At 37.3% G+C, this 20928-nt stretch overlaps 1 protein-coding gene across 2 annotated transcripts in view; it reads right to left on the bottom strand.

The window, feature by feature from the left end:
* The window catches only part of erbb4b (erb-b2 receptor tyrosine kinase 4b), a 470418-nt gene extending 449753 nt beyond the window's left edge, over positions 1-20665 (bottom strand). For both annotated transcript variants that reach the window (XM_089133085.1, XM_089133086.1), the window contains exon 1: positions 20323-20665. In XM_089133085.1, the coding sequence (XP_088989211.1) occupies positions 20323-20401 (79 nt within the window). In that variant the 5' untranslated portion in view covers positions 20402-20665. The remainder of the gene's footprint in view (positions 1-20322) is intronic.
* Positions 20666-20928: the final 263 nt, after the last annotated feature.

Here is a 20928-nt window from a genome sequence, read left to right as displayed (position 1 = left end):
CACATTAAGAATAACAATTCAGTTATGGCATTGAGAATATGGTCAAATTAAATCTCCCTCACACAAAAAGAAAAAGAACACTTTCAGGGAAAAATGAAATATGATTCTGTAATAAAATTCTGTCACTAATTAAATAAGCACATTTCAAGTGTATAGTTTTTGTACAAAATTTCATATTTTCATGCTTACATCAAAGCACAATAAGTTATTTTTTTAATCAGCAAATCATGCTGGAGAACATGATCGGCAGGTTGGCAAACTAGGCATTCATGTCTGCTACTCTCATTAAAGCAATAGAGGGACAAACCAAATAATAAGAAAATTCTAAAATTTATTTAAATTTTAAAACTTCTCAATCAACGTTTTATTAAGATAATTGAAAAATTAATTAAACTTTTTTATCATTTCATTAAAAAAAAAAAAAAAAAATCCTTTTGGGATTTTGAGCAGAGAAAATGATACTCTCTCTTTGCTGACCTGGCTCATAAAGGAGTGCTAGTGGGGAGAGTAGCAGAACCTGGCAGCTCCCCCAGGGGCACAGACTATGAGTACCCATTAGAATGATAGGACCTGGCAGCTGGGTGCCCTTATACCCTGCTAATTAAACCCATGCCACACTGACACTGGCAACACTGCTCATTGTAGCCCGTTGAAGATGGGAAGGGTGTGAGGGGATGGACTCTGGGCAGTGTGGGATGACGTTGGGCATATAGGGAGGTCAAAGTCTGATTACAGGGTTTGTAAGGCAGCACATTACTGATATTCCTCAAACATTCTGATCTAAACCCCATCCTGCAAGAGCAACTACATAGTCAATAGCCCCTTTCACACATTAAACTGGGTAAATTACAGAAAAATGACCAGATTGACTTTTCTGGCAAGTACACAAATGTAAAACAACAACAGTATTCTATCTTTTTTCCAGGTAAGATACCATTTACATCCTTTAGAGATGGTAAAATCTCTAGTACCAAAATAGTACCATTCATTAGTACCAAAATCGGGTAAACTCAGTGATGTCAAGCCTTAGAAATTACCTCAAAGCAGTAGCGTAGGTTTGATTTTGAAATTGGTGGGGACAGGAACATCAATATATAAATATATTATAGTTTTGATCAAAATTATTGCTAGGGATATATCAGTGTCACTAGATATTGGTGGGGATACGTCCCTAGCATCCCTAATAAATTCTACACCCCTGGGTTAATTTACCCAAAAATGAAAATGATGTCACTCACCCTCATGTCGTCCCAAGCCCGAAAGACCTCCGTTCATCTTTGGAACACAGTTTAAGATATTTTAGATTTAGTCTGAGAGCTTTCTGTCCCTCCATTTAAAATGTATGTACGGTATACTGTCCTTGTCCAGAAAGGAAATATAGATATCATCAAAGTATGTTCATTGACATCAGTGGGTTCGTTAGAATGTTTTGAAGCATCGAAAATACATTGTGGTCCAAAAATAACAAAAAATATGACTTCTTACTGGCTTGGGATGTCATTATTGACATAATTTTCATTTTTTGAGTGAACTAACCCTTTAAAACATGCACTGTTTTCTCCATCCACCTGGATGAGAAGTGCTTGAGTTTCACTGTTTGTTCAAAAATTGTCAGAACTCTTTTACTGTTATTTTTGAAAAGGTCCTGTTCACACCTGATCTCCAAACGGAAATTTACCAGTAAAGACTGTGGGCCCTATCATACACCCGGCGCAATGCGGTGCCAGGCTAGTTTTGCAAGTTTCAGTCCAACACAGTTATCATTTTCACATCCTGCACCACACTGTGGAAAATGAGGTGCGTTGGCATTGGCTGCTATAAAATGTGCTATATAAATAAAATGAACTTGAACTTGAACTTGTATAGGCAGGTCCACAACCCGCGTACACTTTGTCCCGAAGATGGTCTGCTTGAGCGATTTAACCTAGTGCACGAGCAGATCCATTTCCTCGCTATAGAAGTGTTCAGTCTTTCCGCTTGCAAATCCCGCCATGTGAATGGCAATCCGCCATGGCACGAGTGCAACTGGGTTTTAAACTCGGTTGCACCTTACACCCAATACACACCCATTGCTTATTAAGAGAATAGGGACAACCCTTTTAGACCATGCGCTGTCGTTAAACTAGCAAAAGTGCAATCGCCATCCAATTAGATCGTTAAAATAGGGCCCTGTTTGTGCGAAAGGGGTTAATAGGGTTAATATTTATTCGATTTTACACTGAAAAAAAGAACTGTTATTATTTTGAATTTCCATTAAAGAAAGTTTATACTGAACGTATTACGGCCATACAACCATGAGCAATCCAGATCTCATCTGATTTTGGAAGCCAAGCAGGGTTTAGCTAGTTTAGTACTTAAATGGGAAACCTCCTGGAAAAAAAAAATGTAATGTGTTGCTAAAGAGATGGCAAAGAGTTGCCACACCATATCTGGGTTTACTCAGGCAGAGACAAAGGGCACTGAAACCATGTATAAAGTGAGTCAAACAAGTGCTTTAATTAGAAGCAAGCTTTAACTCCAGAAAAAGAGAGCATGAAGTGGAAAAAGGCCCAGCTGGATGCTTGCAAAGCCAGTTTGCATAATAAAAAGAGCAAAAAGGGGGAAAAAGAAAAACAAGATTACATTTAAAAAAGCCTAGCAGAATGTGTGCAGTCATTTCACATGAAACAAAAATACATGGGTGTTTCTTCAACTGGACACAAATCAACATGAACTCTATTCATGTTGTCGGCATGGTCTGAAGATGATCTGATAAAATTTTCATGAAAATCAGAGTAATGGCCTAGGAGGAGTTTGAATAGGTATGTTTTACCGATATAAAACCGATATTAACCATTTTTATGGTTATCGGTATCGGCCATTTTCAAAACCGATTTGCCGATAAAATTATTTTGAAACGCGCTATATTTGGCTCTAACGCAGCCACATCTGTCGGAACTCACAACTCTGTAGACTAGACATATGTCCCCGCACAACTGATTTGTTAGGAGTCACGAGTCCGGCGGATCAACATGGAAAGCTGAAGGCACTGAAAGTTTTGCACCCTAACACCAAAAGCACTTGCTGACTGGAGCTGCTTCACTGATCATCAGTTGTCTCTCAAGTTAAGGCAGCAGCAGACTTTTCTGAAGAAGCAATACTACTACACTGAAGTTGCAAAATACCTCAACAACAGAGCCCTGTGATTTCCACGATTTCCACAAAACAGACGAAATCATATCAGAATCAGATGAGTCATAAAAACTTAATTTACTTTATAAAGCGGAAAATCACGGAATTTGACAACTTTTTGAAGAATTACGAAAAAGCAGGTCAGTACAAATCAAATCGAATTTCAAATCGCAAAAAAAACTATTTAAATATAAATGAATCAAGTACTAACCCATCACTTGCGCTGTTTTCAGCCTCAGCCGCATCATCATATGAGGACATGATTGCATTATCGTCATCTCCAGATTCGCTTAGTCACTTCATGAGCTTTTTAATGGTTCAACTGAGAAAAGTTATCGTCATATCATAAACACACAGAAACTCAAAGATCTCCACAGCAACCAGTCAAAATAAAAGTCTGTTTTTTTCATCGGGCCCTAAAAATGTAATTCTTGCTAAACTGTAAATAAATTGAATAAGTTTGATTACAATTAATTAGAAATGCTTTTTGATTGCTAAAATTGTATTTAAACATTAAAACAGAGTCTTTAGGTTTTACAAAATGTTTACAGAATGCTGCTGGGAGCTCCCTGCACTTTTTTTAAGTTATTATAATTATTATTAAAAATTATTATTATTATTTAAAAAATATTAATAAAACAGTTCTCAGATTCAAAGTTGTGTTTGATTGTTGTTGATGTGTTTAAAATAATTTTTAAAAAGTATTTGTTAAAACCCTTTGCTATTCTTAATTTTGAAATTAATTTACACCAGACATATATCGGTTCAAAATATCGGTTATCGGTATCTGTAATAATCGGTATCGGCCCTGAAAAATCACATATCGGTCGACCCCTACTCCACACCTTCGGTGCTTGGGCCCTAAAAATATTTGATGCTTCATAAAACATAGCAATGTATAAATTTTACCAACTTCTGGGTAAAACTAAAGGAAATGTTACAACTAATGACAAGTTTTTTTCTTTCCCAATGAGAAAACCTGAGCAATGTCTTGTACAATGTTTTATTCATCCTGTGCCTGTCACGGGTGAGTGGGAAATATTAAGAAAGAGACAGCGCTTTTACCTCCCACACTTCTACCTTCCAGTATTTACAATGAATAATTGCAAACCTGAATCCACAAAACTGCTTTCAGGTTGAACTACCTGAGACTACCTGTGTCTCAGAGGAGACAAAAATGCAGTATATGTTCCACAGTTCGATCACGTGATCAGAGAAACCCCTCAGAGATGGCTCCTCCATCACAGGGGCCATTTAACTCAAAGACAGCATTTGTTGTTTGGGGCTTTGGCCCATCTCCGAATGCGGTGTTCTTTTACAGGCTCAGCCTCAGGAGAACACAAAACTCAGGTAATGGGAGAGGAGTCTGGGAATCACCAAGCTGGCTATTATCACTCCGCAGGGCACAACGCAGACACCCAGATGCTAAGAAGAGCGCAGGAGATGCTGGGAGTACATGAGGGTCACACGAGGGGGACTGAAATGCTCAGAATTCACAAGGGATACAATTATAGGGCATTTAAACATATACAGTTCAGCAAATGGCTGTAATGTTGCATAGTAAGCGTTATCACTGCTGGATGCCTGTAAAGCCATTGGTTAGTTGCACAATTGGCCATAGCAAATTATATTAATTGACCTATTAGGTTTTCTGTAGCACAACAGGTAGAGCATGTTGCTTGAATCCAAGGTCACAAGTTTGTGTGAGAAATCACAAAATGATTAAAATGCATATTTTAGACGTACCGTGAGTCGCTTTAGATAAAAGAATGTCTTAATGTAAATGCAAAAAATAAGTTCTCATTTTACATAGAATATACAATTCTGCAGGGAAAATGTTTCTATATTTCCACAGTGCATCATCATCACAAATTCACTTACGTCAACATTTACACTTTTTAAATGCTTTTAACCAAAGCGACTTGCAATATATACACTACCATTTTGGAGTCTTTTTTATTATTATTTTAAAATACTAGTAATAATACTTTTATTTATAAAGAATGGATTCAACTGATTGACATTAAATATGTTTACATTGTTACCAAAATATAGATTTCTATATCATATAATTGCTGTTCCTTTGATTCACCAAAGGATCCTGAAAAAAAATATATAGTTTCCATACAAATATTAAGCAAAATATTAAAATAATAACCGTTTCAAACATTGATAATAAGAGGAAATGTATCTTGAGCTCCAAATCAGCACAATAGAATGATATCTGACACTGAAGACTGGAATAATCACTGCTTAAATTAAATAGATTTTATAATATATTAAAAAAAGAGAATCTCAAGTGTTTTGCATAGGAAGTGAACTCTGTGTACCAAACAAATGGCAATCCCTTCGGGCATCCCTGAGGTCTGCTAGCAGTGAGATTGAGGGAGAAAAGATGGAGGAGCAGTATGAGATAGAGACATACCGCCGAGTGGCATGCAGTGGTTCTGTGGATGGCAGACTTTGGGTGTCCGGTGGCTGGCCATAATAAAACGTCCCTGTCAGAGGCTTGTGGCTCCCCAGAGTGAGGTCTGATTAATTGGGCTGTCCAGTCTCTCTGATAGCAGCTGCTTTACCCACTGCTCCTGGGAACCGTACCCATGCCCCTTTCACTCAACCTCATGCCAAAAAAGGGAACGAAAAAAGAAAAGCGAATATCTGGCCTTCGAGCCTTCGTGGCTAAAATTAGAGACTCTCTTCCCTCGCTGTCTTTCTCCCTCCATATTCCAAAAATGATCCTGCATCAGCATTCTGTTCACCTTGCTGGGGGGGTTTAATGTGTATTTATGCATGTGTATCAGGAAGCAGGGGACATTCAAACAGCAGACGCCTCAGCATGAAGCATTTACAAGTTTCAGTGATGTGTGCGTGTGTACAAGTGTGTGACAAACTGTTAAATCTATAGCCAGGTCACCATAAGACCTCCTAGATTAAGCACAGCTGTCCAGAGTAAATAGCCACAGAAGGCAAAACTCAACAGAGATAACTTTGCAACAAAACTGCTATGCAAAGGCCAAAGTCCTGCTCTACCGTATCACCAAACACTAGGGGTGGGAAATGTAAGGAAATCGTAAAGTTGTAATTGTAAATAGAAACTGTAAGAAATTGTGGGTTTTTTTCTATTATTATTATACCATAATATACCATACCTGAATATACCTGAAAATATACCATAATAAATGCTGCCACAAACTGTTCTTTCAGTACTTTTGAGGAAAAACTATTTGGGAAAACAGACATGCAATTCCATTCCTAAATGATGAAATTATAGATAAACATTGAAATTCTTGCAAAACGTCTGTTTACACAAATATTTAGCTGAATTTTCAGCCCTTTTAGAGATGACATAACTGCAGTCCAGTAATTGCCACTGAGCTTAAAGGGATACTCCACTTTTTTGGGGGAATAGGCTCATTTTACAACTCCCCCAAAGTTAAACAGTTGGGTTTTGCCATCTTCGAATCCACTTAGCCGATTTTCTGATATTTAGAAGAATGTCAGTAACCAGACAGTTTCTGGTCTCATTGACTTCCATAGTAGGAAGTCAATGAGACCAGAAACAAGACTCGTTATATTCTCAATTTAATTGAAGAAAAGTATATTATATGTATTTTGATGGAAAACGGCAAAGGAATGCTACAACATTTCAGGAGTTGCAATGAAAAATGGCTATTAATGGCTACACTGAGCCATGCCATATTCTTCATAGAAAATGGAAGGTACTGAAACAGCGTTACCTGGCAGAAAACTGTCTGTAAAGTGTCTCTCCACAACAAAGCCTTATTGTGTGGTCTCTTCCAGACCCTTGGGCTTCGTCACATAAGGGTAGTTACTTCGAGCCCTATATGAGCAACTGCTTCTGCCGTCGTCTTCAGATATTTCGGACCCTTGCAATTATTTGTGAAAGTAAAATGACAGTAAGCTGGCAAATTTCAATTACAGTAACTGCCTGAATACTCTCTCCATTTGTTTAGTTGGTGTTGGGGTTGTGTGCTGACTGGAACCCCAAAAGGTAGAATTTGCAACTTTAAAATAAACTAAAAAAAATTGTTGAAACGGCTCAAGGGCACTTTTTTTTTTTTGCGATACACCAAAACATATGCGAAAAATCACTTTCGTCATTCGTGACGTCATTACGCACACACTCTTATGGGTAAAAGGCCAATTGAATGGAAACAGTCTGGAGACGGTAATGACGGTAATGACGGTAATGACGCAATGTCACATTGTCGATAACATAACAGTGGAAAAAGTGGATGGAAACGAGCTTATTGATACATTGATCAAAATTTCCAGCTTTCTTCCTTATTTTCATTTGTTATATGTGATGACACATCTTCTGAAAGAGTCCAGAATCTCTGGATCAAAAAAGAAGATTCATTCACTTGAGTATCAGTTGGAAAAAAAACAAACACCAACACTAGTGTTGTGGATCAAAACCATACAGCATGACCCGTGAATCAATAAAAGAACTGGCTCATGAGAGTCAACTGGACTACAATGCCTGCACTGTATGGTTGCTTCACTGAAAAGTACCAGATTATTCAGTCTCTGGTATTAAAAAAAGTTATCGGTTCCTACTCTACCGAAGAAAGAGCTTGCCTCAAAGTCAATTCATTGGGGAAATCGTTCATCACTTCCAGGTAAAACTTTCACAGAGAAAAATAACTCAGCACACAGACACTAAGACAGCAACTCTCCCTTCCCCTAAGCTTCTACAGGTTGAACGACAGTCCTTGCTCAGCACACGGCTCATCTCTCCCGCAGTCAGTCAGCCAGCCAAGGTCAATTGCCTTTTCCCCTTTCCTCTCATTCAGTGCTTTATGTGCCTTTACGGCCAACGTTTTTTTCTCCTCTGCACCAAGGTGACTGCTGGCCCACAGAGACTGGCACAGGCCTGCTGGGCAGCGTTAAAGAAGTAGTTCACTTTAAAATGAAAATTATCCCATGATTTACTCACCCTCAAGCCATCATTTGTGTATATGACATTCTTCTTTCAGACAAATAAAATCGGAGTTATATTAATAAATGTCCTGTCTCTTCCAAGCTTTTTTTTATAATGGCAGTGGATTGCAACCAACAGATTGAAGCTTAAAAAAGTGCATCCATCCATCGTAAACAAACTCCAAACGGCTCCAGGGGGATACCAAATGCCTTCTGAAGCAAAACGATGAGTTTGTGTAAGAAAAAGAGTCATATTTAAAACTTTATAAAGTAAAATAACTAGCTTCCGGCCAAACGAACATACAGATCTGACTTCAAGTGCAACTTATGCGAGTAAAGGCGGGCATACACTGTGCGATTTTCGTCCGATTTTGAGCCGAATTCTGACTCGTGCGACTCATTTTCGTGTCGGACCGATTTTCAGCTTTGTCGTGCGTCGTTTGTCGTGCAGTGTTCGTGCAGTGTACAGGGAGAAACGAGAGGCGATTAACCTCTCACGATCGACAATCGGATGGTCGGATGAATTTCTGCCATGTCAGAAATTTTGGTCGCTCCTCGTGACTATATCGCACAGTTGAAGCAAAGCTACGAACCGATTGCCCTAAACTCAGTGTTTTTTCCCTCACTGCACCTGCGCGAAAACAGAAGTTTAACCATTTCATCTGCAGCAAAAATAAAATTAAAATAAAAACGAGCTACAAATTACTGTTGCTTACCTCCAGTTCGTGTTGCAAAATGGATAATATTACCCACCGTCTTCAAGCCACCTGATAACACCTCTTTTATTATTTTGTCAAACAATGTTTTTGAAATAAACCTGTTTTTAATTTTCATTGATGATTAATAATTGCAATGTTCGGACATGTTATAGACTGTTAATAGTTATTTTATATATAATTCATTGTAATCGACCTAAATGTTTTAGACAATTTTTAATGAGGAGTAAGATTAATATTTTATTATCCTCACGTTGTGCTGTGAAAATATTGCGTGGCAAATTAATTATAATAGAGGATCAATTTAATAGTAAAATTAGCCTATAGGCCTCCCCTAATAATAATAATATAATAATAATAATAATTAAATGCATAAATTGAAAATACTAAATCATCTTGATACTGATAGCAGATGCTTGTTTTGACAATATCTCTGGATACATACACGTAAATAGGTGCAATCCAGGGGGTTATCGCAGATATTACACGTATAGTGTGAGCAGTGAAGTCGCAGCTCGACGATCGGACCGTACAGTGTGAGCACATAAATCCTGAACTTTGGCTTTGCATCGCATGCGATTTACTCGTTCAGTGTGAGTAGGTACCTTGCTGAAATCGCACAGACATTGCACAGTGTATGCCCGCCTTAATGCAACGTACTGCTGATATTTACACTATGAAGCACTACACTACTTCCGACAACATAAGTTGTCCATTAGACCGTAAGTAGACCGTTTGGCCGGAAGCTAGAATTTTACTTGGTCACATGTCAAAAGATCAGCAAATGCAGCACAGGCCTGACCCTCTCAGTTCAGTCTGATCGCTTTCCCTTTTCACATTTCGTTTTATATTTCCTCAATCTTTAAATCACATCACTGCTTGTTTCTAAACTTCACCATTACATTTTATTTGGCATTTCTCCATTTTACTCTCATAAATGGCATGAGCATTCACATTTCTCTTAAGTACTCGCTTTTATTCTTCAATGTCTTTTTCCTCCTCTCTAAATCTCTAATTTTCTGTCTCTTCCATTTCCTCTCTCCCTGATGTCTCCTTACGGGCTGTAAATTCACCTATAAACCGCTCACATCCATAAGAGCTTCATTAGCGGGGACAAACTGTGTCTGTTGCACACAGCACAATAAAAATATGTCCCTGAGAGGGAATACAAACATTTAATTATACAGCGATGACATAAAAATACAGAAAGATTAAGACTGAAAGATAGAGAGAAAATGGCTTGAAGGTGAAATGTGCAATCTTTACACCACTACTGGAAGCAAACGGAACTGCAATCTGTTTAAACGGATGTTGAGAGAGAGAGAGAGAGAGAGAGAGAGAGAGAGAGAGAGAGAGAGAGAGAGAGAGAGAGAGAGAGAATTTAAAGCAAATGCTAAAATGAGTTTAGGTTTTTGTTTTGGCAAACGGGGAAGTGTTTGGAGTGTGTAAATTGGTGCTTTAAGTGATGCTAAAATGACACGCTTCCCCTTTAACTAATCAAGTACTTACAAATTTAATTTTGACTGTCTATTATAGAGATGGGTAAAATACTGACTATTTAAAATTGTCCCAAAAGTTGAATTAATGATTCAGCGATGATGCAATGGCCAGACTGTTTCTTACAATGAATTGATTCAGCGGATGACTTCATAGATTTATCGATGCATATCCTCTTAAATAAATAAATGGACCATTTCCACATTTCTGGGCTTCTCAAATGCATAAGTTGTTATGATATGACGGTCTGGGTCATTCATGCCAAATCAACCAAATTTCACAAACTTTTTCGGCTCATTTAAAAAATTTGTTTTATGAAAGTTTTTGTTTGTTTTTTTTGTAATTTTTTAAGAAAGACAAACAGGAATAGAGATAAAAGACAAAATATTAAATGTCATGAATGTATTTTTCAAGAATATTCTACTATTTTGTAGTAGGAGGTCAAAATGACAAATTTCCCCTGAGATTTTGAACCATTTGTTTTTTTACACAGATTGGTCTGTTAATTAAATAGACTGACTTTAGCCATCTTTGCTGCATTATAACAGGGACAATTCAAATGTCACAGTTCAAAAAGGGGAAAAGTACTTTGGTTTAATAATATAGCAAACTTTTATTATTTTTTTATGGCCCTATGCGGTTCAATTTCAGAGATATTCTGATCCCAATGGCTCCATGAGTAAACTGGCAAATGGTACACATTGATTGCTTGCAAAAAAAGTATTACAGATATTTTAGATTTTCATTCTTAATAAGCATTTTTATTTGTACTTTTAATTTACAGTAAGGCCCTATTTGGTTCAGTCCACTAGATATGGGATCCGTGACATTTAATTTGTTGTCTCTTCTTCGTTGCTGTTTTTTTGTTGTTGTTGTTGTTGTTGTTGTTTTTTAACTAGAAAATAATCTAAATCAAAATTTTTAGAACGGGACCTTTGGTTGAGTTGACACAGAATGACCATTCAGTCGACCGAAACTGACAAATATCATTTTTACTTAACGTTATAATTTTTTATTTTTTATTTTTTTTTTTTAGTAATTTAAGTATAATGTGCATATATATATATATATATATATATATATATATATATATATATATATATATATATATATATATATATATATATATAAACTTTTCCAGATTTAGGATGTTTAAAACTATGGAAATGCATCATCAGTCCCTGAAAAGGGTCCATACATAAAATATTAAAAGATGTTCACCAGTAAAATATTCAGCGCACATCCAGACATTTTTTGACTGCTCTTCTGATATTTACTCAAACACATATTAGCAAATCAAGATTAAGTCCATTTGGGCAGCACAGTCATTTTTAAACAGCCAGTATCGCTCAAAGCGTGGCTGTAATTACATTGTAAATGCAGATTAGCGCTGAATATTTTAAAAAAGGATTACAGAGAAAGAGTGCAAGGCATACAGAGAAACTGCCCCTTCAGCAGCCCCTCACAAGAAAGAAAAACATGAAACGCTCATTAGAGGGAGGTGCGTTTTGTTTATAGCCAAGAACACGAGTTTGTAATTATTCTTTTATTTGTTAAGTCCATTATTCGGGAGTTTGAAACAGCGAAAGGGGAGGAGGGTGCAGTTTAAATGAAAAGAAACAGCTCACTTAGTTGTCAGCGACCTTAGAGGGAACAGCAAGGGGGGTGGGGGGAGATACTAGGGATGCACAAATACCTTTAATTCCGTATAATTGCTTTTAATTCCATGCGCTGCGGTAATAATGAGTGCATTTTAGCAAAGATTGGGCCCATATCCATTGTAATACTAATTTCTTGCTTTTGTGGCATGCACAAGAAAGGGATGAAAGAAGTTGAAAGGAAGAATTGAAGCAGACGGCGGGAGAAGCCTGGAGAGCAGGACGACTGTATTAAACGATTGGCAGTGTCAATCAGAGCCAATGTTTCGTTTTCTCCATCGCTGTCCTCACGCAGACGAAATCCTCGGAATGGCACTTATTAACAGCCCCTCTGCTGTTCTTAATTGTAGTCTGACAAAGCCTGTCTTTGGCTTTGGGAGAGAGGGACAAAAGCAGCTCTCAAACATCATAGTCACAGACGTCTGAGCTGCTCATGTACATCTGAATAGCACTTTGAATAATGAGTCAGAGCACTGAATGTTATGAATTTTGTCAGTGTGAAGAGGTGGAACTTCAGTTTGCATGGCACAATAGCTAGCGGCTGTTTGCCGCTGATTGCCGTCGCACTGTTTATTGGCTGTCACTCTGTCACCCTTGTCACTTAAAAGTGACGAGAACTATCATTAAACTTGACTGTTCATCTGAACTCTGATTCGATGAAATGGCCAACATATACCGTCTGCAAATCTGCAGCAAATGATTAGCTGGAATGGGGTAAAATTGTATCAATAGCAGTGTTTGCGTATAGGCTCGTACTTGGGGTTAGAGGTCTGAACATACCCTTATGACGCTGTGGCACAGACACAGATGTAAATGAGCTTTAAATTGGAGAAATTCATTTGCAAAGCAACTCTATGGCCATTTTTGTATGGTGGATATTAGTGGGGAAAAAAGAGACCAGAACCATACAGGGACCATATGACTCAATTAGCAACCACCTAGTAACCATCACTAACACCTTTGCAACCTCATGCAACCTCCCAAAATCCTGTTAGCTTTGTCACAAAAGTCTGACTTTCTCCAAACAATAAAACAAAGTAAAGGTCTCAAAAATGCATTTCCGCTAATCTGTGAGGAACTTACGATGGACATAATAAGCAATCCACTGCCATTATAAAACTTGGAAGCAAGGCATTTAATTAATATAACTCTGGATTCATCTGAAACAAGAATGTCATATACACCTATGGCTTGAGGGTGAGTAAATCATGGGATAATTGTGATTTTAAAATGAACTAATATCAGCAAATGCAGCACTATGCAATATGCTTATTTTAGTGACGAAAAATTCACAAATTTTCTGTGTAAAGATATGTACAATATTACCCTAACATGACTTCTCAACCAAACGGTTGAGCACATTTTGAGTCACTATATTTTATTAAGAGGAGTACCTAACTTAACTCAAACTGATTGAGCCATCTCTATCATCTGTATATTATGCCAAAAAAAAAAATCCATTAGATTTCACAGTGTCAATCAACAGCACTTGTCACAACACTTGGATGTCAGAAACAAATAAATCACCCCAGGTGAACTGTTTTTGGTGAAATTTTGCAAGGTAAGGATATTTTTTTAACATATTACACTGTAAGAGCCCTAACTTTACAAAATGATGTTACTTGGTGCTATGAAAAAACTTTAGTATATTTTTAACATTTTTTCAAAAACATGCTCAACCAAATGACTGATTTGGCACATAACGGTTAACTGTCACCCCCCTTTTAGAGAATGGACATTACAATGCACTATTAAAACTTGGTTGTAATTCAAGTGTAATAAAGATCTAAGTGTAGTCTTGTTTTAAAGAAAACACCGCTGATTATTGCTGAAGTAAAAGCACTTCAAACAATAAAAGTATGAACAAGTTATGGAAGTTTTAAATTGACATTAAATCCAATGTACTGTACTTTTTCTTTTATATAAAATATTTATTTTACAAAATATTTTTTCCTATAAAATCAAAGCCATATATCGATCAAATTTGTGTTCCAAATTTGAAGTTGATATCACAAAAATTGAAGTTCTCATGAGATTTAGTTTAGGCGTAATACCAAAAATGGATTTACTTGTATGCATTCTGTTGTAACAAATGAATACATTTCTGTCCAAATATCACTTCTGTTACAAAATATGGAACCTTGAGACTCAGACCTTTCTGACAATGTGTTTAGAAAAGGTGTTGATCATAATATGATGGGCAATGAAAAAGTAGAGCAAAGTATGTGTATGAATTCCGGTACCATTTATTACCAATAAGTGACATCTCAACCATTTGGTAGAGGCCGATATTTAAAAAAATTATGGGATGTCTTGAAAAAAAAATACATTGAGTGTGGTTACTACTATCAACATAAGAAGATAAGAAATGCAAAAAAAAAAAAAAATGTCCATCACTTTTTTCTGGGTGCGTACTTATAGGTTAAAATTATGGATGAAAAAAAAATAACCCGTTTTACAGCTCAAATGATACACATTTTATGTGAAGAAGTATTATAAATGCTAAAATGAAAAACTTTCTGCTTTTATATCCTCCAGAAAATGGTCCTATTTACTTGCACTTTAAGTGCCACACCATTCCCTCCATTATTTTTAAAGAAAAGGGCGAGTCTAAATAATATTTTGTGGAAATCAAAATTACACCATAAGTGCTGTTGATTGAGCATCCTGGACTCTTACATGTATAGTAGATATGAAAGGACAAAAGATGCTTGGGGCATTCAGAAGAGACATTTTGTTAGGCACAGACAAAATCAAAAGTGATAAAGAGTTGCCCGAAAACAGTCAGAAAAAAAAGGTGTTGTCTTGGCATGCTGTAATCGTTCTAATGCCTCTCTCAGCTCTCAAAACAATTTGATTCCAGCACATTCTCTTCAGGCCAAGATTGCTCTTGTTTCAATACATCACTGCTGAACTTGTAAAGATGGAAATCAAGAAAACAGCCACATGGGGTCGATCTGGCAGTCACTGCTGTCCTAGATAAAGAGAAAGCATCCCCAGCCAGCGGAGCTGAGCAGTCAGAGGTTAAATGATGTGAACTTCTGAATTACAGCAGCTGACCTTGAGAGGAAAATTACCGACTTCTATCTGATGCGATTCTCTTAGATAATATTGTAAAGCTATTGTCAGAATCAACATTTTCTCTACAAACAATTTTGCATTATGAATTACACACGGGTTGCCATGTCCTTTTACACTTGGTCAAACAACGCATGTATGAATACTGATAACAGTTCAGTGAAGGGTCAAACCAACAGAAGATTGTAAACACAGCATGAGCATGAATGCATAAAAGGCCACATTAGAAACGTTCTCCTTGGTTTTCCCTCTGTCCTCCCTTAGACTTCAGGCTGTATAAAGGCATTTCACACTTGTTGTTGGCACTAATTGTAGCATGACTCTGCTCAGTAACTACTGTTGAAAGGCCATGCAATTGGAGATAGACTGTAAGGTACAATTTACAGTACAGATCCTCTAGTGTACTATTTTTGCTATTTTGTAATTGTTTGATCATTGATAATAACATCAAATCCCGCTGGGGTTTGTTCAGCGTATCGCACCATGAACACATCGTCTCAAGTAAATAAATAGTTCCAAACCATGACTTTCTTTCTGCTCTGCAAAACATTTCTGTTTTTCATACATACAATGAATGCGAACCATGCACTTACTGTAAGAAGACCTTAAAGGAGTAGTTCACGTTTAAAAAAAACTTTTGCTGATATGTCATTCTTTCTTCAGTCGAAAAGCATTTAAAGTTTTTGATGAAAACATTCCAGGATTTTTCTCCACATAATGGACTTCAATGGGAACCAAACGGTTCAAGGTCCAAAAGACAGTTTCAGTGCAAATTGTTCAAAGGGCTTTAAACAATTTCAGATGATGAATAAGGGTCTAATCAAGCGAAACGATCGCTCATTTAAAAAAGTTTTATAAGCTCAAATGCTCGCCTTGCTCTGTTCTGTGATGCGCGTTCGTGACTCTCCTGTTCGAACTCGTTAAAAACAAATCTTTTTTCGTGTCATTTGGTTCATTCAACGAACGAAATGAACGAGTTGGCTTGTGAAGAGATTCACTAGTTTTGATGAACGACTTCAAACAGGAGAGTCACGAACGCGCATCACAGAACAGAGCAAGGCGACCAAGCTTATAAAACTTCAACTTTTTTTTAATGAGCGAATGTTTCACTTGATAAGACCCTTATTCATCGTCTGGAATTGTTTAAAGCCCTTTGAACAGTTTGCAGTTTACACTGAAACTGTCTTTTGGACCTTGAACCGTTTGGTTCCCATTGAAAATCCTGTAATGTTTTCATCAAAAACATTGATTTCTTTTCGACTGAAGAAAGAATGACATGGATATCTTGGATGACATGGAGGTGAGTAATTTTTCAGCAAAATATTTTTTTTTTTTTTTTTTTTAAGTGAACAACTCCTTTAACATTTAGGTATGAGCCTTTAAAAGAAGAAAATAAAAAAGAAGATTCATTGGGCAGGTTTTGTTGGTTAAATCAGTGTAAAAATCTATGGCAAGTCTAGAGATTGAGAGGAAGTGACAGAAATGAATATGGGTGATCAAATCCACAAACAAATCATCAAATTCCCATTAGCCTCTGGAAGGCTGAGGCAGCACATATATAGCAGTCAGTACAGGGAGACACTCAGAGTCGGAGCAGAGAGCAACACGCTGCGCAGAAACCCGCCTTCGCTTGCCAGGAGTTGGCGCTCCTAACAGAATCAAAGGCTGCTTTTCTTCCCATTGAGAGACACAGGCTCAGAGGTCAGCCTGCCTTTCTTGGACCAAGATGGAGAAAAAACGGAATAAATGGGCTTTGTGAGACAATGGGTTATTGCTGCGTGGGCAGGCGTTTGTAGCACTGTGCCCTCTCACTTTGACAAAATAAAAAGAGAGCGAGAGATGATGCGCTTCGACTGCCACGATAAAAGCAAATACTTTGCCCTTCTTTGTTGATGGGGCTTCCTGTCTGTGCCACACTTTGTAAACATTTAGAAACTGGGAACTTGAGATGTGTGTGCCTGCCTGGATATGATTATACAATGCCTCACGAACATGGCATATGCCATATCATAAGCCGCAGACGGAGTTACGTGTTATAAAGCATAATAAAAAAATGATTTGAGTAAACAACAGCATTAAAAAAGTAGGGATTAAAAAAGACAGTATGCTTAGAGCAGTGAAACTTCTCCAGAGAGTGAGGAAGGAAAAAGGAGAAAGGATTCCCGTGGGATACTTTGGCCTCATATGGGAGCTGTCAATCAAAAGCTTGTATGAAACCTCGAAAGGGCCAGATCAGAATTGACAGAGGTGAGCTAAGGAAATGTACTTTCCCACAGTCAACAAAAATGTAATTTTCACATTCATTCTTAAATAAATACAATAGATAGATAGATAGATAGATAGATAGATAGATAGATAGATAGATAGATAGATAGATAGATAGATAGATAGATAGATAGATAGATAGATAGATAGATAGATAGATAGATAGATAGATAGATAGATAGATAGATAGATAGATAGATAGATAGATAGATAGATAGATAGAGGAGCCATTTTAAGATTTTAGATATACAGACAAACCCTGTATTATTCACTTCTCATGCTCCATTGTAGCAGGGAATCTATCCAAGAAAAAGATCAGATAGAGAAAAGGAGAGTTAAATTGCTGAACGATTCATTTTCATCAGCAGCCAGTATCACTGACGGGACTTAATCCAAAGCTAAGCCGATTAACAAACTGATATTTGTGTTCCTACTATTCCCCGAGTCTTGCTGCTGGCACGGCTCCTAAATGTCAAGGAATAGATTGATTTAAATTCACGACCATCTTCGGACAGACTGAAACGATAACCGATACGGATCACAATAATGAGTTATACAGCCAACTAAACAACAGCACACTGCAGTGGTCAGATCTCTCATCATCATAATCGTTATCATTAACCCTTTCATAAACTCGGCATTCACTAGAAGGACACGCTTCAGGATTTGGTCTGATTATGAGCTTATGATGAGACAAATTGTGCAAAATTAACAGATTTAATACGTTTTTAATTATTTTCACTATTCAACTATGTATTTATTAAATCTAATGAACTTAGGTTCAACAATTATATTGAAGTAGTTGACAAAACTTTCCTTCAACAAAGATTTTTAGACATGGAAAAGTGTGCAAAATACGTCATGATTGTCATAACTTTTAAACACATCTTTACATTCAAGTTCATTTAAAATGCACTAATGAAATTCGTTTTTAAAATGTTTCCACATTAATATGAGTTTATAAAACCTGCATGCATAACAAATAGGTAGGCTATTGATGAACTGGAAACATTTAGCTTAGTTTTTGATGAAGTATAGCATGCCAGAACACTGGACAACAAGGTTTTCCATACTCATTTCCCAAATATAGTTCATAATGAAAGGAAATGAAATACCTAAATATAATTAAATAAATAAAACGTTTAAAAAAAGTTCTTTATGAAACTTGCAAAGGCTGATTAGAACCAAAGTTGATTATTCTACTGTTGCAAGTCAAAGAAACATCCAGAGATATGTAACTACAAATCATGTTCGTAATAAGCATGTTATTTAGCCTACTTTTACCGACCTTAATTTTGCAGAACATCCTACACTAGTGTTGTTGTTATTATTTTAGCAGTTTACCCATTAACATCGCTCTCCCCTAAGGCTTTTTTAATTTATTTAATCTAAAATAACAATTGGATCAGGATCGTGTCTCCTCCGGGCAGCGCAGCGGAGCGCATGACGTGCGTCAGGAGCCCGTGCCTTTGCCAATGACACTGAGATCAGTAACTATAAAAACTGATTCATTCGTGATCTTTACCTGCTTTCGACAACTGAAATGGCTCCAAGTGTTTCCCTTTAGTCAATGGTCAGTGTGTCTAATCGCCATAACGGATTACTACATAAAGAGACAAACATGTACCAAATGGCGTAATGCTTTGCTATAAAGTTTTCTTGAATGTTTTAATGAGGTCATTTCAGCTCGACTGTGATGGAAGATCGTGGTTACAGCATCATTTACTAATCGATATCGAGGTTGATTAAGTTACCTAATCTGGATGGATCTGCGATTGAAAATTAGTCACATTGACTATTCATCAATGCATGTGTGTGCGCGCGCATGTGTGTGGGGGGTGTATGGTGTAAAGGAATGAGTGTGCCAAGATACAATTAGCCTATTGATTCATATTTTATTTTATACAATATATTTCAGTTAGCCAATTATTTTAATAACATATTGCTTTTAACATATACTTAAAAAAGACAACATTTTATTTGTATTACTACACATGTACGAAAAAGTATATGCTAAAGTCGAGAGAGAGAGAGAGAGAGAGAGAGAGAGAGAGAGAGAGAGAGAGAGAGAGAGAGAGAGAGAGAGAGAGAGAGAGAGAGAGAGAGAGAGAGAGAGAGATATTCAGACTATCTCGGTTCATACTACCACCATGTGGAGATGTGGACGCAACATTGCTGTGTATTTATACTTATGTCATAAAATCTGCCAGTCATATTATGTGTTCTAATTTTTTTTTTTTTAAATGCTACTTACATTTTAAAAACAAGTCTGTTTAGTTAAGCAAACTTTTTCATTGAAAAACATTCGAAATAGACCAAAAGATCCCCAGTAAAATTGTACATTAACACAGCTTACACAACTACATTCTGCATGTTTACATCTAAAAATATAAAGGACGCTCAAATCAAATATGGCGCATTTGATTGCACGATGACATTTCAAGTTTTCAGTTTCTTCTCAGCCAACGAAAAGTCAACTAAGCAGTCACGCGCACCAGAAGGTACGACTCAAAGCAATAGCAGTGATTTTTTTTTTCACATGCACGGAAAGCAATGACCACTCAAACACTTTCTCAGACAGTGTACGGGCTGAGAATAACAAAACAAACGTCCAATGAGACTGAATGCCCCTTTCAGTGCCACTCTGCGCTATCAGTGCCATTGCTCCAACTGTATGCCAGCCTAATTCACACCAACACACATAGAGACTTTATGCATGTGAAATCTATGCATCATTGTGTTAGTGAACAGTGAACGAATGGCACTCATTTACCATTACAATAACGCATCTTATAAATTTCAGGGTTTTATTGTTAAGGGAGATTCAGACACACACACACACACACACACAAAACACACACACAAAAAAAAATGGTTACTCGCACCAGAGGATGGATAACTTACTGCGAGAAGCATCCTGAAAAAACTATAGGTGCGTGCACGAGACGCATAAACACCTTTGCGCACGAGACGATGGTCAGTCGTTTACTCACCTTGCTGCGAGTCGCTCAGACGGACCGCCACAGAAGTGAGAAGAAAGCCGAGGCAACACAGAGAAGATGCCAGCTTCATGTTTGAAGTTTCCCGTGTGTTTCACATGTCCAACACCATATCCTTTTAATTTAAATGTCTTAAGAGAGGAACGCAACTGCGGAGGAGTGACTTCTCAAGTGCTGCTGTTGCTTGACAGAGTAAATATGTAAATAAGACGTCCCGTTTAAATGGTAAAATAGTCCTCGGGAAACAGTGTAAAAGTTCAGGTGCGAGAAATTTGCTGTTTAGTGCTTTGACAGGATCTCGACGCAAGGCTCATGCTATTACTCTCTTCAGACGCTCTTCAGCGCTGCGACGGCACAAAGCCTAAGACACGCCCCCGATGAACTACACACCGCCCTCCACTCAACTGATTGGTCCAAAGTCTGTATAATTAGACAAGAGCCCGCCTTAGCACGTCAGCGTACGTTTTTGATTGGCTCAAGAGGCGCTCGCTTCTAAATACACCTGTCTCGTTCTGTATACAGCGTCTTCTTTAACAGGGCGTTTGTTCAGATTTCAAGAGGTTGAAAAGCAAAGCTTTTCCCATCATGAATTAATGTAGA

This window comes from Pimephales promelas, chromosome 7 (genome assembly GCF_988280905.1).
Source record: "Pimephales promelas chromosome 7, fPimPro1.hap1.1, whole genome shotgun sequence".
In the NCBI taxonomy this organism is placed as follows: Eukaryota; Metazoa; Chordata; class Actinopteri; order Cypriniformes; family Leuciscidae; genus Pimephales; species Pimephales promelas.
This window is presented reverse-complemented; position numbering and strand designations above follow the sequence as displayed.